This window comes from Schistocerca americana, chromosome 3 (assembly GCF_021461395.2).
Source record: "Schistocerca americana isolate TAMUIC-IGC-003095 chromosome 3, iqSchAmer2.1, whole genome shotgun sequence".
NCBI classification, from domain to species: domain Eukaryota; kingdom Metazoa; phylum Arthropoda; class Insecta; order Orthoptera; family Acrididae; genus Schistocerca; species Schistocerca americana.
This window is the reverse complement of record NC_060121.1, coordinates 933,513,956-933,532,485: the sequence shown is the minus strand read 5'-3', so window position 1 is coordinate 933,532,485 and position 18,530 is coordinate 933,513,956. Positions and strand designations below refer to the sequence as shown.

General features: G+C 37.5%; 1 protein-coding gene across 1 annotated transcript in view; it reads left to right on the top strand.

Moving 5' to 3' along the window:
* The first annotated feature begins 4,453 nt into the window (after nucleotides 1–4,453).
* The window catches only part of LOC124605297, a 242,634-nt gene continuing 228,557 nt past the window's right edge, over nucleotides 4,454–18,530 (top strand). Inside the window, exons 1-3 of the mRNA XM_047136878.1 lie at nucleotides 4,454–4,574; nucleotides 10,348–10,561; nucleotides 15,951–16,057. Coding sequence (XP_046992834.1) covers nucleotides 15,959–16,057 — 99 coding nt within the window. The 5' untranslated portion in view covers nucleotides 4,454–4,574; nucleotides 10,348–10,561; nucleotides 15,951–15,958. The remainder of the gene's footprint in view (nucleotides 4,575–10,347; nucleotides 10,562–15,950; nucleotides 16,058–18,530) is intronic.

Below are 18,530 nucleotides of genomic sequence, written 5' to 3'. Positions count from 1 at the left end.
CGAATGAAAATGTGAAAGTTCGCGACTTAATGCGATCTGATCGTAGACTTGCAATTAGGAAGTTGGCTGATGAATTTAATTTAAGTTTATATGCTGTTCAGTCAATTTTAACTGAAAATCTGAACATGCATCGAGTGTTCGCAAAATTCATTCCAAAAGTGTTGTCAAGTGACCAGAGACAATACCGACATGAAGCATGCCAAGAACTGATTAATCGGACTAAAAATGACCTAGATTTGTTAAATATGGTAATTACAGGTGACGAATCGTGGGTATATGGACATGATCCTGAAACCAAAGTGCAGTCTTTGCAGTGGAAGGCTCCAGGTTTACCATGATCGAAGAAAGCATAGCAAATTCGGTCGAAGGTGAAGACAATGTTGCTGATTTTTTTTTATTCTACCGGTATAGCGCATCCTGGATTTACCCCTGGAGGACAGGCAGTTAACCAGGAATACTACAAATTTGTCCTTGAGCGTTTGCACGAAAAGGTATGGAAGAAAACGCCTGCATTGTGGGAATACAGGAGTTCAGTGCTACACCATGACAATGCTCCAGTTCATCGTGCCTTCTCCATCGTTGAATTTTTGACCAAATTCCAAATTCCTGTGCTTCCACAACCCCCTCATTACACTAATTTGGATCCTGTGGGCTTCTACCTGTTTCCTAAACTGACATTTACACTTAAAGAGAAGCGATTTGACAGTCAAATATGGAAAGAATCCTTAATACACTTCAGGAAAGAATTTCCAAGAATGTTTCCAAAAGTGGAAACACAGTTGGAGTCAGTGTGTTCAGTCAGAAGGGGACTATTTACGTCGAATGTCGGAAATGTTCCGACTTCTCCACTTGCCACTCCATTTTCTAGTGTCCACGAGCTCCGCTCTCTATCTCTAAATGACAAAATGTAAACTCAAGTAGCAAAAGTGAACTACAAATAAAAAATGACAATCGGTAAATTAACCCATAGCAATCGAAATACAAACATACAATACACAAACACTATGACCTTATGTACCACCTACTACACAATCCTAATAGTTATGTTTTTAAATTTCTCTTAAATTATCACACAAATTGTCTCATGTCTCATGTCAGTCTTTTCTTTCTTTCAGAAACGTCTCTGTTCCACCAACTAATCAACTTCTACTGAGACTCAGATACGATGCCTCTGGTGCTGTCATTCTGTGCATTCGAGACTTCATTGATACTGATAGGGGGACACCCAGCAGGATTATGAAGAAACTGTGTATGACACTGAACGATATGAACAAGAGACATTTTTGTTTAGTATTTCAGTACTCTGATGTAATCAAATGAAAATAAAATAAACAAATGTGTATGGATTATTTATTTTATTCTGAAATCAATTGTTTAAATTTTTATTTTCTAATCCTAATTTGGAGCTTTATGCTGTTCTTTTAACTGGTGCAGGTCTTCCCCCCTTCTCTCGTTCTTGTCATGCTGCTTTTGAAACAGCACCATCTGCAACTCTGCTAATTCTCTCACCTTTCAGAATACGTATTTTTATTCTGAAATAAATATTTACAGTTTTAAACTGAGACGATCATAGGAATGAAGGAAGAACACAGTGAAGGTGTCAAGTCTCTAGTTACTTCCCTGTCCCTCGAGATAACATATAGCTCCTAGAGACGATCGCACAAGCAAAAATTAAGTATGAAATAGTTTCTGTTCTCCAGACATTTAGAGTGTGACACAATAACAGCAGTCTCCAGTTTGTGTATGTACCGTAGGTACATCTCTACCCCAGCAATATAAAAAAGACTGTGGTGGTTTATTGTAAATGTTGGCATCTTATTCTTCAGGTATGTCCCCAATATGATTATTAATAATTTACCCATCATATAAACTGGATTTTGTATATGCCAAAGAATTGCGAAAGTTGGTGAACGAATAATATTCAGTAATTCTGCATAGGTACTTTCTGTAGAACACCCATTGCTGCTGTAAATAAATTAATCATTCTAAGACATAAATAGACCAGCAAGAGGTAGCCAGTAACACCTCTCAGAATTGTCAGTCAAATTAAACTCCATGATGTCTACGTTATCGCTGGCCAGTGTGGCCGTGTGGTTCTAGGCGCGTCAGTCTGGAACCGCGCGACCTCTACCGTCGCAGGTTCGAATCCTGCCACGGGCATGGATGTGTGTGATGTCCTTAGGGTAGTTGGGTTTAAGTAGTTCTAAGTTCTAGGGGACTGATGACCACAGATGTTGAGTCCCATAGTGCTCAGAGCCATTTGAACCATTTGAACCACCTACATTATCAAAATTTGTTACAACTCTGAAGAAAACCAACTATTTCGCAAAGCGGACCGAATTTCACACTTTCTACTTTATTAGGTGAGAACTGACTGTGGCGTCCTTCTGTTGACAACTATACACAAATCGTGTATTTTTTTTACACAACTTGGAACTTGCATTTCACGACGAGGCACCACCATTCTGTAGCCTCTGGACATAATTATGTGTTTGTGCTTCAACAAAAAGAAAGGAAAAAAATCGTATGTTTGTAGTGGCTGCTGTGTTGATCTCAGCAAAGTTGATTGTTAACTGAAACTAACATATGTTTTGCCCATGTTTCATTCCGAAATTTAGGGATGTCTCTAGCTGGTGAAACAAGAAATTACTGATCCTTTAAATAATTGTAAGACAGATCGTTATATTATAAATGCAAGTTTCATGTTTTGCACTGATCTTTTCATTGCATGACACTGCATCAGTTTTCATGTTTTCTGCTACGCTGTTCAACTGAATCACTTCATCGACCAGCCTCAAAGTATCCTCAAGCGAATCGTTCTGCTATATGAAAAGGTTTTAGTTCATGATAGACACGATATTTCTATAGGTGACGATGCGAAAATACCCAACATGCTCTTCAGCTGTTGCCGACTTAACTATGTGGAAACGCTATTCCAGCAATAACTAAAAGGGGAATAAAACGGCCTCATAAAATCTGATTTCCAACTTAGGCCATGGTTATGCTGTCCCTTGGTTAACTACCCCTGGATTTATCATGAGATTGTACAACTTCCCCTAGGACAGCACATGTCTCATTGTCTTTAACTTCATCTAAAATTTTTCATATCATTTCAAAATATCTGTCAGCCTGTTTCATATGAAGTAAATATTCGATTGTCTAGGTGTCATTAGGACTACTTGCAAATTTGGTTTCACATATATCGCTTTTAGGTTTTCAGAATGAGAATCTACATTTCTGACTAAAGAATGCTATATTTTATAGTAAGAGCTTCCTCATTTTTATCTTTAATATATTTTCTTAACATTTCACAAAGCATTTTAACATTTAAGTGTGTATCATCAAAATGCTGTAATGACTTTTTGGCGAATTATTGATTGAAGTCAGTTTGTCATTATTTCTCATTTTAATCAAAATTAGATGGCCTGTTAGTATGAGTGCCTGTTATTTGCTCAAAAGTTTTAATTAGAAGAATTTTTTCCTGAATATAGTGCACTCTCTTAACACTAAAATGTCTGACAAACTTCTACTTCTGTCCCTTTCAGATACTACCTGTAAGCCCAGACATATGTCATATATTCTTTGCAGCATTTGGAGCTATAGTTTTTGATTCATTACATATCATATCTTGAATTTCTTTGTACCCACTTAAACAAAACTTAGTGAAAAATTCGTCTTTGTATACTTCATTTAACTCTTCCAGTTTTTAATAGTCCCCCTGCCAACAGCCCTTTACACTTTCAAACGCTTGAGTTCGTATTACATTATTAGAAGAAGTAAAATATTGTTTGCCTGTATTTCCTGGTGATTTTCTATATTCCTAATGCCAAACTTGCTTCTTTTCCTTTTTTTTTCAACACAACCGACAGTCCTCTTATAGTATAGGTCATTTGTATCTTCTTCATGAGTGTAATGGTTTTGCCACTTCTTTTATGATAACAAAACATTAAATTTAAATTAAAAGTTACTGTAGTTTATGTACTATCATTATACAGCTGTGTAATGATTACATCGAATTGCTGTCCTGTTCCCCAGAATCAATTGATTGAAACAGAAATTGCAAAGATTATAGGTTGAAGCAATTCAATAAAATAATAATATTTACAGAATGATCTAGGTATTTTCATTTTAGTCACCAAGGTCACAGTAAAGGCTGTGAGTTGCACAGGACTCTTTGACAAACGAACAACAGGTAACTGACGTTTATTGGCACAAGCCATCTGAAGACACTCTTCTTTGTTACAAGTTTTGATGTATCTCAAATGTAATTGTTGTGCTTAAACACATATTTTGCCCGTCTATGAAACGGTTCAACATTTTTGATATCTTTTTTTTTTTTTTTTTTTTGTCTCGCCTACAAATACATTTCTTGCTACCTGGTATTCGTTTGTTAATCGACGATATGCAAGATGGTCTTTGGGCAGGTCAAAGATATTAAAAATTCAAACTTTGTTTTGAACCTTGACAAATGAGAAATAAAATATTGTGAAATTGAGCGCGATTTGTGTTGACAACAGTTATTGTTTTGTTGTAAAATTGTCAAAACATTATTTACATCTCTTCGTAAATGTCGTGTACGTATAACTTTTAAAATGTTCAGTTCAGTGAATGTAAATGTTGCGGGTAATGAATTCAATCCGGTATTTAGGATTTCTTGTACAGTGACAAATACAAAACATCGGCGTTATAAATATTAAGAGCATATTGTTGTTATCCTGCTCCAAGCAATACTTGCCGAGTCTGTTGTAAACTGTTCTTTTCAATGCTTAATTTTTGACGTTCTCCATACAAATGGTATTTTGTGATTATATGATGTAAAATGCTCCGTAAACAGCATTAGTCATAAAATAAGAATTTATTGTTTTATAGTTAACGGAAACGTGTGTCATATTATCCATAAACCGCATGATTTTTTAGCAGTGCCTTAGAAAACCACTCAAAGCGCAATCCTTAGTTACCAGCTCTGAAGTTCATCGTATATAGTTCAGCATTTTTTGTCCAGATCACTTACGGCACATATTTGTCTTACACCCTGGTGCTCAAAATAAATGTTGAATAGAAGTTTGACGAAGCTCCAAGTGTTAATAACCACTGTTATGGTAAGTCAGCGTGTGAGATTAGATTGCACACAAGTTACGGATACCACATTCTTTTCGAGAGTGATATAGTGGTGGAATGGTGCAACTTCAACGGAAGTTGTGCCCTTCATTTCCCCTCCGGGACATGCAGCTGTACTGTATGCTTAATGGTAATGGAATGCTCATGGATAAAATATACCTCCATTCTGATTGCTTGGTGGATGTACTCATGACGATATTACCAACAGGAAAAACAAAACTGGCATTCTACGAATAGGAGCATATAATGTTAGATCCCTTGAACAAGCAGATACATAAAAAACTGATATGAAGAGATTATAGTTTGAATTGGTGAGGTGAGGTGGTAGGAAGAATGTGGCTTCTGGTCAGGTCCATACAGAGTTATCAACACAAACACAAATAGAGGCAATGCAGGAGTAGACCTAATAAGGAATAAGAAAATATGAATGCAGGAAAGCCTCTATGAAAAGCATAGTGAATGTGTTATTGTAGACATGGAGCCAACACCCACTGCAGTAGTACAAGTTTATATACCAACAGCTCTGCAGATGATGGAGAGACTGAAATAATTTTTGTTGAAATAAAAGAAATTATTTATGTAGTTAAAGGAGACAAAAATGTAATTGGGATTGGTGACAGGAATTCGGTATTAGGGAAAGGAAGAGAAGAAAAAACAGTAGGATAATATGAACTGGGGGAAAGAACTGAAAGAGAAACTGTCTGGTATAATTTTACACAGAGCTTAATTTAATCATAGCTAGCCTAACATTTTGTTTAAGAATTATGAAAGTAAGTTTTATACATGGAAGAGACATGGGCAAACTGGAAGGTTTCATATTGATTGTATAATGGTAAGACAGAGATTTTGAAGTCAGATTTTAAACTGTAAATGTTTCCAGGGATAGATGGAACAGGAGTGGTGACAGGAAGTGCATCCAACTACCACTCACATTAACCATGCCAAATCTTTTCACAACTGTGCTGACTGTGCAACAGTGCATAAAAAAAGGGCACAAGGAAAAGAAGGAAGAAAATATTATTTGCGACTTACACTGGAACCATAATTGCAGTTGTAGGAGTCGAAGAACATGAAATGGTAGCTGTAGTGGAGAAGGGTGTGAGACATTGAGCAAGCTGTGCAGGTAACAAAGGAGAAATTTTTTTTAAGGGAAAGGAGTTGAAAGAAATAAAATCTTTAAGGTTTGCTCATGATGTAATTCTGTCAGGACGGAATGGATAGCATTTTTGAAAAGAGATTGTAAGATGAACCTCAAGTGTAGTAAAACAAGAGTAATGGAATTTAGTCTGATTAAATCAGGTAATTCTGAGGAAATTAGGTTAGGCAATCAGACACTATAATTGGTGGACAAGTCATTCTATTTGAGCAGCAAAATAATTTATGATGGCAGTAGTGAGGATATAAAATGCAGACTGGCAATATCAAGAAAAACATACCTGAAAAAGAGGGACCAATTGACATTTAATATCAATTTAAGTGTTTAGAAATCTCTTGTGGAAGTACTTATCTGGAGTGTAACCTTCTGCAGAAGAAATGTGGACAATAATCAGTTCAGACAAGAAGACACTAGAAGCTTTTGAAATGTGGAGCTATAGAAGAATACCAAAGATTGAATGGGTAGGTTGTGTTACTAATTAAGTGGAACTTTATCAAATTTGGAGGAAAACAAGTTTGTGTCACATCTTGGCAAAAGTGATAAGACACACCCTTAGGCATCAAGTAGTTGTCAGTTTCATAAGGAAAGGGTTGAGGGGGGGGGGGTGTAGGGGGGCAGAGGGATAGTAGGAGGAGACCAAGGTGTGAATGCAGTAAGCAGTTGCGAATGGATGTAGGTTGCAGTAGATATGGAGAAATGAAGAGACTTGCACAGGGTTGACGAGCATTGAGAGTTGCGTCAGACCATTCTTCAGGCTGAGGAGCTCAAAATCAGTTACACTGGGTGGCAGTTTGGTCGATCATTTCTGCTACTCTTCTTGTTGATGGATGTAACCTCTGCTGTCTTCCAACCTCTGTGCACACTTTTATCTTCGAGAGAGGTTTGGATATTATAATTAAGTGTATGACTAATTCATCTGTAAATTCTATATAGAATCTCACAGGGATAACATTGGTCTATGCGGCCTTGTTCAATTTTAGTCAGTTCAGCTATTTCACAATGTTGCTGATGCTAATATCTATACCCTTCATTTTTACGTTGTTGTGAAACTTATACTTTATGTGCTTCTGAATCTTTTGGTGCCACCAAAAACCTTAACATATGACCAAAATTGCTCTGATTTCTGTGAGAGATCTTTCCGTAATAATAAGCTATGGTAACCAAATGTGTGTCATTTAGTGTCTTTCTGTCTACAGCCTTGTGCTATATTTTATATCTGTTGCCCAGAAGTAGCTGTTATTTCATAAATATCTTTCCGGAAATTGTATACCATGGAGGCTCTCTCTCCCACCATGAATCTATTGTGTGGTAGTAACTGCATCTGCTGTCTGATGTTTTGGAACTGAGGTCAAGCACTGTGGTGTGAATATGTGACCTTTAAAGAAATCTCTTACATTCACTGAAGGAGTAGCATTAATAGCACTCCTATGTTTAAATCATTTCGTGTGATCTTTAACTTCACCCTTTTCTTTGTGTGCCACAGAAAGTTGTCCAGTATGTAGTGTGCAGTAAACACAGCCATTGTTACTATCATTACACAATTTCAAAAATGTGTATTTCTGTTGCAGGTTTACATTAAATGCACACAGTTTCTTTTGCCCATTGCCAAATCATCAGATTTGTGTGGAGAGTTACTTTGCTTTGAAAATGACGCAAACACTTTGCGCCTCTTGTTTTGTCAGACGAGTAACAATAAGTGAAAAGTTGTGGCAAAACTTGTAGCCATGCCTTCCCATCAATGTCAGTGCTTGCTCCAAAATCCAATAGAGAGTCACTGCTGTAAGAAAATATTTAAACATGCAATGTCAAACATATAGGTCTAAAATTAAAAAAAAGGTGTTGCCAGTCATGAAATTTTCAAACCCTGGACTTTTTGCAACCCTGGGCATTATACCGGACAGCACTAACAAATCAAGACTGTCTGGGCTAATCCGGGACATGTGATAAGCCTACTGTCAGCCTACCTAAACTCCAAGTGACTTTCTCTTGTGTTACCCAGTGGTTTTAATCTCATGCCTTGAAGTATTTTTCACACTGAATTGTCAGTTAATACAAAGGGTATGTATCTAGTCAAAGGTAATATAGTTCCGCGAGGTCTCTGGCCGCGACTATGTTTGTGCCAGCACCACCTGCCTACAGTCCCCGCCCCATCTTTCAACACCACACACATTCCCCTGCAGACTGGAAGAGTCATTCTGTAAAAAATCTCATAAGACATTTCTTCATGGTATCCTTTCTTCCCCTTTCCTTCAGGAGTGCTAGTCCCGTTAGGAATACAGAAGAGCTGTTAAGTTTGGAAAGTAGGATTAAGGTGCTGTCAGAAGTAAAGCTGTGAGGAGAGTTTACTCAGTCTGAGCGTTTCCCACAAAAGGTCAGCTTCCAGGTTTTGGTACTGGTCTGGCACACAGTTTTAATCTGACATGAAGTTTCAAAACAGCACAACTCCAGTACAGAGCAAAGGATTCTTTTTGGATTCATATTGCCACTTTGTAAACTGAGTATGTGTGTGTGGAACATGACCCCATATATCTGACCGGACAGAGAACCCCTCAACAGTGAGAATCCAGTACTTCATTATCTACGGAGTTATGTCGTTAAGAGTGAAGCAGAATCAAGTAAACATCAGGGAAGAGTGCTGATATAGATTTGACTTAGTCGATAATGTCTTTAACTTCTCCTGAATGGTGCTGTTATACAAGATGTTCCAAATAAGTATATGTATGGTGGAGGAACCTGTGTCCAGAAACTGAGAGGGCCTTGATAGAAAATTGTTGCAAAAGGCATAAAGCACTCCCACTCAGCACTTGGTGTAAATATTGCTGACCAACTCTTGTTAAAGAGAATGTAATGTGACGAAAAATCTGATAATTTGTGACAGCGCCTTTAATGAAAAGTCAGTATCAGTCACAACAGTCAGATACTTTGGGATAACCATCCAGATAAAACTTTTAGTTGATGTGATGAATGTCAGCTAGATCTAAATGTAGAAAAGTTATTAAGTTAATGCAGATGGCTAGGAAAAACACTCCCATAATGATACAGCATTAGTAGTGTGCTGCTTGACACAGTCACATCATTTAAATTTTTTTTGGGGGGGGGGAGGGGGGGGGGGTGTAATGTTGTAGAGTGATCTAAGCTGGAACAAACATACCAAGGATTGTAGAAGGGAAGGCGAATAATCAACTTTGGTTTATTGGGCGAATTTTAGGAAAGTGACTCATCTGTGAAGGAGATCATTTATAGAATACTAGTGCAACACACTCTTTATTACTGCTTGAGTGTTTTGAATTCCACCCCCCCCCCCCCCCCCAGGTCAGATTATAGGAAGACATTGAAGCAATTCATAGGTGGGCTGCTAGATTTGTTACCAGTAGGTTCAGTCAGTATGTGATTATTCTGAAGATGCATCAGTAACTCAAATGGGGATACCAGGAGAGAAGGTGACATACTTTTCGAGGAACGTAAGTGAGAATACTTAGAGATCGATCATTTGAAGCTGACTGCAGAACAATTCTGCTGCCGCCAGTGTACATTTCACGGAAGGACCACAGAGATAAGATAATAGAAATTAGGGCTCATATGGAGACTTTAGTCAGTCATTTTCCCCTCACTTTATTTGTGAGGGGAATAATGAAAAGAAAGTCATCAGTAGTGGTACAAGGTATCCTGTGGCACACACCATACAGTGGCTTGGGGAGTGTGAATGTAGATGTAGATATAAATCTAGTTGTCTGGAAATGCAATTCTAATCTGAAAATCTTGTGAAGAATTTGTGGAAAGTGTAAATTGTATACTGTGTAATAACTGTGATGGTAAAATGAGATCTTTTACAAAAGCATGCTGATAGCAGTCATTCCCTCTTGACACTCTGACACTCATCAGGTAGAGGCCTGTGAAGAACAAATTTGACATATTAGCACTATATTGTTTATCTGTGTTTTCATTTTGCTGAATGTACCTGTGCAAACCCTTGTACATACTTTTACCTTTGTTAGATTAACTTGCACAGTAAATGCTCATGCAACCTGTTTAAAAAGATGATATACAAAATTTCACTATGATACCTGTTTCAGGTTGTAAATGGAAACATGTGAAACTGTTAATTATTGGTGTAGAGCCTCAATCTGAGACAAAAGCACCAGAAAAGGCTGAGCTAACTTTAAATATGGTATAGACCAAGGCAAAACAGAGTTGTTATATAAGTGATAACTCTGAGAAGATACTGGTCACAAGAAGAAGCAACAGAACAATTCATTAGGAGAACTGTGATGCAGCTATGTGATAAGTGTAAGGAAATTAGATGATCTACTTACGTGTGTGTCATTAATTTGCATGAAGCTGGTAGTGCTTGAGACCATATGTCAAATGAAAACTGAACACTTGTCACAATGGGACCATGGAATGTTTCCATTCAATAGTAATCACCACATGCATTAAGATAATCATCGCACTGGGAGACAAGATGATAGATTCCTGTTGCATGAAATGCAGTCAGTCACTGATAGGTCTGCAACTGGTTTCACTCTTGCACTTCTTTGTCCAACCGAAACTGATGCCCACAATTCTTTCTTCAGGACGCCAAAGACATGAAACTCACATGGAGAAAGATCAGGTCTGTGTGGAGGATGTTGCTGCGTTTCCCAACCAAGTCGCTGAAATGTAGCCTTTGTCTGATTGGCAGTATGGGGGCAGGTGTTATTGTGCAACAGGATGATTCTGTCTTAAAGCACTCCATCAGCACAAAGACAAAAGGCAAAACCAGCAGTGGAAACCTCACACATCTCTGCACACATCTTCCCCACTAAAAAAATCCAAAGCTGTTCACACAAGTTGTGAAAGTCACGATGACCTCCTACTTTGATTGCAGGTTCCCTCTGCCCGACAAGTTCCTCAAGCATGGAATGATAATCAGTGTGCAGCACTATGAAGGCACTTTATAGAAACTGTGATGCATCGTAAAGCCAAAACTCCCAGAAATGTTGTCAGATAGAATCATCCGGTTGCATAATGACGGTCGCCTCCACATTGCCATTCGGCGAAGGCTATGCTTCAGCGATTTGATTGGGAAGCATTACAACATCTTCCATACAGTCCGAATCTTTCCCAGTGTGGATTTCACATATTTGGTGACATGGAGAAAGTCATGCATGGACGTTGATTTCAGTCAGATGAGGAAGTGCAGGATTGGGTGCAGTTGTGGAACTTTCAGTGGCTGACCATGTTCTGTGGAACAGGAATTGATTGTCACCTCTCCCAGTGGTACAAATCTCTTGACACTTGTGGTGATTACTTTTGAATGGAACCATTCCAAGGTCCTATTGTGATGGGTGTTTCGTGCTCGGACCGAACTGCCAAAGATGGCGGTTATGTGTGCATAAGGTGTGCTTTCTTGTGTGAATGAATGTGTGTGTTGGCTTTTCTGAAGAAGGCTTTGACCGGAAGCTAAATATGGAACTGTCCTGTCATTGTGCCTGTCTGCAACTCAGTGAGCCATCTTTATGATGAGTAGCAATCTATCTTTTCCTTATGTTGTTGTAAATTAATGAGACTTTTGAAGTCGTTTTATACTTGGGAATTTAATTCTTTAAACAATCAGGGGTTTGCTAGTATATACCTAACGGAACAGCTCATGATGGAAGGGGCTTCGCATAGCAAATAAAAATAAGTGTGGCCACAGCACTAGGGATATAAAACAAAGCATAGGACTTTAAACACAATTACACTGAATGAAACGTGTTTACTGTGAAAAGTCCAATGCAAAAAACCTTCAAAAAGTACCCTATCTGAACCTTATCAAGAGACCTTTCACAAAATCTAAAAAAATGTGATCATATGTAAAGGCTGTTAGTGGCACCAAAGTTATTGACTTTTGTGGATTATGTAGGAACTGAAGTTAAGGATAGCAAATTGAAATCATAAATAATGAACTCAATTTTCAAATATTCCTTTACAAGGAAGGGTCCAAGAGCACTGCCCCAATTTACTTCTTGGACTGCTGCAGATTCCCTATCAGATTCTACACACAGTCATATGTAAAACAGTTGGTATGGTTCAGTTCATTGGTAAAGTACTGGAAAAATGTAGTCAGTCTACAAAGTAGATTGCTTACAAGGCACTCTTGTGACCCATCATAGACTATTGCTCATGTAGGACTAACAGGGGATATTGAACATATGCACACCAGTTTGCCTGTCCTATTAGAGAGCATCACAGAAATGCCGAAAAACATGAATTAGCTTATATTTGTAGATAGAAGTCATCTGTCCCATGAAACTGTATTTACAAAGCTTTAAGAACCAGTATTAAGCGAGGTATCCAGGTACGTACTACAGTGTCCCACATGTTCCATTAGGGACAGATAAGACAACATTAGACTAATCACACTGTGCGGCAGAGGCATTTAAGTAATCATTCATCTAGCACTCTGTGTGCAAATGAAATAGGATGGATATGTGGTGCAATAGAAAGTGTCCTCTGCCATGCCCTCCAGGCAGTACAAGTATGGGTACCAATGTTGATGATTATTCATATTACTGCAGTTATCATTCCTTTACATTACTTCTGGCATTTCTTCAAAAGAAATGGGTTTCCTCGTGTAGCTGTTGCATGCCAGAAGCTGTGCCAACAGTGCACCACAGAGCAGGAGCCCCTGTGGTTTGGAAAGTGAACTCATTGGCCCCTAGTCACATGAAGCTGTAACTGACACAACAGTGCGTGTTCAGTGACAGCTGTCGTTAGTTATGGAAGTCCTATGCCTCTATTGGAGGAGACCTTTCCTTTTATTGAGATCAGTGGACTTCTGCAGTTCCTTGAATGTTGCCAAGTATTTAATTCTGCTAAGATATAGAACATGCAACAACATTAAACACACCTTCACCCACTGCATTACAAGCAAGTAGAAGTTGAAGCAAGCAGAGAGCTAGTAGGCAGGTGTAAAAATCACATAGCAGTAGCTGTAAGTTTGAAAAGAATTCTTAGTACAGATGTTACAGAAGTATGCAGCATTAGCTCATGTATACTGTAATGTGTTTATGCTTTTGAGGTGAATGACTGGGAAAAAAATGTAAGGGAGGCAGCAGTTTGATCAAGCTACAAAGTAGTTTGCAGTATAGCAATGATTAGCAGCAGTTTCCAGTGGGAACTCTGATAAAATCTTTTATGGCAGCACATGCAGAATGTTAGTTTTCTAAGGAAGCTGCAGGCAATGGAAGGGGTTTGTGGTTTGAGGCAAATGGTGTCTCATCAAATCGTGGACATGGCAGTGGTTGCAGAGAGACAGCTCTAGAAAAAGCCAAGAGCTTTGTTGCATTTTTACTCACATTTGATGAAAGCACAGGTATAGCTGACTGTGCTCAGCTTTCGGCATTTGTGTGTGGTGTTGATATGGAGCTCTTGGATGTGGTCATGCTTGACTACATTGCAATAGGACTTGCTATTATTGAAGCTGTTTGTTTATCAGTAGGCAATATGAATTTGTCGTGGGACAGACTCATTTCTGTAGCCGCCGACAGTGATGCCTTAAAAATGATTGGCCATCACCGAGATTTCACATTTTGTTTATTGTGGTGCAAATTGCCACCAATTCAAAGGATTCTTGACTGGTATGGAAGTAGGGTATGGGGACATACTCACCACAGCACACTTCATCGGCCTACCTGGGGGAAGGTTTTTGATGATATTTTCTGTGCCATTCATAAGAAAATATCCCTGTGTCTCGAAATGAAAGGGGAAGTAATTCATTGCCTAAAGGATTTGATGCCTTTGGCTAAAATAAATATACATCTCAACAACTTAAATTCGTCATTGCAGGCCAAAGAGCAGCTGATAGTTGACATGAACGATCAAATCAAATCATTCATAGAAAAGTTATCTTTGTTTGAGAGGCAGAGTCATCTGCCTTCAAAACTGCCTGAAGATACCAGTTTCACAGTTACAGAGCCGAGGTAAAGAAGCTCACCATATCTCTTGAAACCAGATTCAAAGAGCTGACCAGTTTAGAATTGGAAATGAAATGTTCAGCACTTATTTTCAGTTTCTTCCAATGGTTTACTAATGTCACTGCAGTTAGAAGTATTAGACGTGCAAAATTCAACTTTGATGAAATAAGTGCTACAATGTGTTTAATTTGTCATTGTGGTACTATTCATTACAGCAAAAAACATTTCCCAAGCAGCACAAAAATACCACATAGATCATGTGTGTATTTGGCACTACATACTTTTGTGAGTAGCTGTTTTCAGCAATGAAAAGAATAAAAACAGAAGAATGATTGTTTTTTTCAGAATGTGACAATTAAGAGCATCCTCCATGTTAACGCTGTGAACGCCTTAACACCTGATATTTCTGCTTGTGTTCTGAAGAGAGACTATCAGATTTCAGAAGTGTAATAAACATACCTATTTTCTTTATTTGTTTTAAAATAGTTATTTCTTATTTATTTCCTGTATCCACAAATAACAAAATGATGTCGGCGATCATGTAAAGCACAAGCAACAAATTGAAAGGCTCACAGTGCCAACCCAATGCAGTACAGTTGTTCACAGTTAGTGCTATGTGGAGTAAGGGTGCTCTGCAGCATAACAGGGAGTGCACCAGTTGGAACAGCCTGAAGCCAATTAATTTGTTTTGTACAGTCCAATAAATGCAAACATGGGAAAGTACCACTAGATAGTGGGGGGGGGGGGGGGGGGGGGGGTGCCAAAGGAACAGCACTTAATGCAGCATGATGTATATTCCATAAGCTTCCAGGCATAAATTTGTTGTTAAATTTCAGGATTCATGTTCTGTTATTATTTTCATTATTTATTTCTTGTTTCAGTGCAGTTCTCTTTTGGTCATTAATTTTTGGGCACACTGCTGGTTGATATTCACTAAAATAGTACACTGCGAATTACTATTAATTGAACAGTTTCATAGTGCCATATTTTCACTAACACTAAACATAAGTACATGAATGTATCAATATGTCAAAGAGAGAACTCCAGATTTTTGATGAGAAACCAGTTTTGACATAACTTTCCTCTTGCAATGTCTGTCCATATATAGTATAAACATAATAGTTGCATTACAGTACACTGGGAGCTCAAGTATAAGTGAAGATATTGTTGACAAATTGTCATGGGGAGACTCCACAAGCTAGTGTAAATACGTAGCCAATGGTTGTGGTTACAATCAGTAATGATGAGGGAGATTATGGAAGTTAGTCCAATGGTTCCTGTACAAACTACAACACAATAATACCATAAAGAGCAAAGTATTAAAACAGTTTGAGGGTTTATTGTCAAATCATTAAGTGTAGCGATATTTCATGTACGTGGCATACTTAATAGGCACATAGTTCAGGTTTGAAGGTTCAGATAAACCTTGCATTGTCATGAAGATAATGACACACAAATTAAATGTGCCTTGACCCTTTTCTAAAGTATACTTGTGTTTATTAGCACTTGATACATATTTAGTGCTTTGTTGCACGTACAGAACAAATTGCTTGCTTGCAAAATTTATATTATATTCTTCAGCATACATTTAATCTATTTCTTATATACACTTAGTTCTCATGCATGTTTACAAATTTTGTTTCATTTCTCTCCTTGTCTGGTGTTATTGTTGAATGTTAATTCAAACTTTTTCAGATGGTCACAAATTTTGTATCATTAGAAGATGTTTTCTTTTGCAGGAGTCAGTATGTGCACTGTGTGGTCTCTTGAGAGAATCTTCTCTGATGACGTAAACTATGAAGGAGAAAGACACGAAAAGATCGTGCTAAATGAATCTCTAGATTGTGTAAGTGATTTCTTGATGTTTCTTTGTTATTTTGTGTACTTGATTTTTTGAATAGTGTTCTTGTTTAGTGGCTACCTAATTTTTCGCCGTCATTGGTGAGAAAACTTTACAGATAACTACATAGATTTATTTACCTTAGCCAAGAACGGCTATAAAGGGAGCCAAATTATGAAATTATTTTTAACCAGCAACAGTCTGACAAAATGAATAAATTAAGCAGCTGTAGGAAGTCCTATAAATTGTTTAAAAAAAATAAACTTTAATCATATTTGTGATTAGCGACAAGTGCTTGAGTGAACATCTGTATCTTCATAGCAGGGGTGTGCTGCTGCTGCTACCACTGCAATCTGTTGTGGAAATATTATGAACTTTTGCAGCCACTATGATGTGGCCATTCACACCAGAAAAGCTGGATAATTTCATTTGAGGTTACTCAGTTCTCTGGAATTTTCCCTTTTTTTCTGTAGGAAAATGATACATAGTTAACATTCCTTCTGGTTGTTGTATAGTTGTTCTTTTCATATTTACAACAGCCCATTTATTTCAGATTACTATTAGTAATGGTGATGCTGATGAATCATATTAATGTCAATTAACAAAAGATAATGCCTCATCAAAGTTTCAATGTCAAAGTAATATTAAAATACTTATTTATTCCTGGTTCTCCCTTCTGTGTCATCATCTCTTTCACCTTTTTACTCTTTTGTTTCTTACTTTTTTCTCTTCAGTTCTTTTGTAGCTTTGTGTTGCTGTCCTATTTGTTACTTCCTGTTATTTCTGCAAGTAAGTAGGGCAGTTCTTGATTTTAAATTATTGAAGTTTTGTATTAGGATACACCTTCTATCATAAAATCCTATGTCTTTTCCTGGGCAGTAGAGATCCATATACATGTCTCGTGGAAGCTTCTGAATCATTCTGAACAGCATCCCACATCAGTATGCAGTGGTGATGCACAATACTATTGGTTGACTGTCTCACAGTGGGACAAACACATATGCAACCAGCATGATGAAGCAAACTGAATTACAATTTGTTAGAAAATAAGACCTGTTGACAATTAGCATACCATTTTCACACGTGTTCATGCTGTAGTCAGTAATTTTAGTGGTCAAGGGTCAGTGGCAGTCATAGAGGTGTGCTGCAGCTGCATTGAATGAATTATTTATTTATCAGCAACTGTCATGGGAATTAATCAGATACTTAGATGGCAGAATAGACAGTATTTTTTTCATGGATTTTTTTGTGTTTCAAGAAATATGTAAAATCCACAAGAAATGTGTGCAACAATCTGAAGTTGAGCTGATATATCAATGAAAAAAAATCAGTTTTTGAAAATATAATGTAACTGTATGGATAAAAAAATCTACTTGGCAAGCAGCAGCAGGAGAAAACATATATAAAGGTATCAAAATTAGCAAGCTTTTGGAGCCAGTCACTCCTTGTGGCAAAAGAGGTGAAGGGAAAGAAAGAGGGGAGAAGGAAAAGGAGTGGTGAGTTTTAGGAAATGGGGAGAGTATGGAAAAGTCACCCAAAATCCCAGGTCAGGGGAGACGTAGTGGATGGGATGAGAAGGAATGACTGATTCAGTCAATTCACTTCCAGTCTGAGTCAGTCTTTCCTTCTCATCCCATCTGATAAGTCTTTTTCTTCATCCTTCTTCCTTCCTCTTCAACCCTTCTGCCAGAAGAAGAAGCCAGTGGCTCCGAAAGTCTGCAAATTCCAATACCTTTATATGTGGTATCTCCTGCCACAGCTTGGTGAGTAGACTTTTTATCTATCCAATTAGATTATATTTTCTGAAGTTCAGGTTACATGTACCCCTAGTAAATAAAACATAAATCTTTCATTTGATCAAATTGTGGCTGGTTTCAATGTTTTTCATAGTGTTACCATATTCACACCATAATACATTTTTGTTGTATATAAATGCAGATGTGCAGAAATGAAAGTATAGGTGTATTTGACAGTATTTGCAATAGCAATTAATGGCATGAAATTAATGATAAATGATTGGATTAATTACTCCACAAATTAAATTGAAACAGCAAGTTCCCTTGACTTTGTTACAGTCCTTAGTTGGCTTTTACACTACATTTGACAGATGGGTGAAGTGAACTGGAAAAACTTATTTTAATTTATTGGCTAAGAAATTGGTGTCTCCTGACGGTTATTAGTGTCTTGTTTCTAAACACAGTGTGAAGACACCATTCTAAAATTAGCATTTTTTGAAGTTTTTCGATCTTAACACTTTGGGTCCTGAGTCATTGCGCATGGGTGTCTACCATAAAGACTGGCTGATTTTAACGTATTTTAAACTACTGCAACTCATTAAAGTATCAATTATAGCAATAAAATTACTCTGATTGAAAAACCTAGACTTTCCTGTTTAAAACCATATATAATACCTTTCTCTTGAATTAATACATACTTTTGACAAGCGTTATTATTATAACATTGTTTTTGAAAAAAGGAA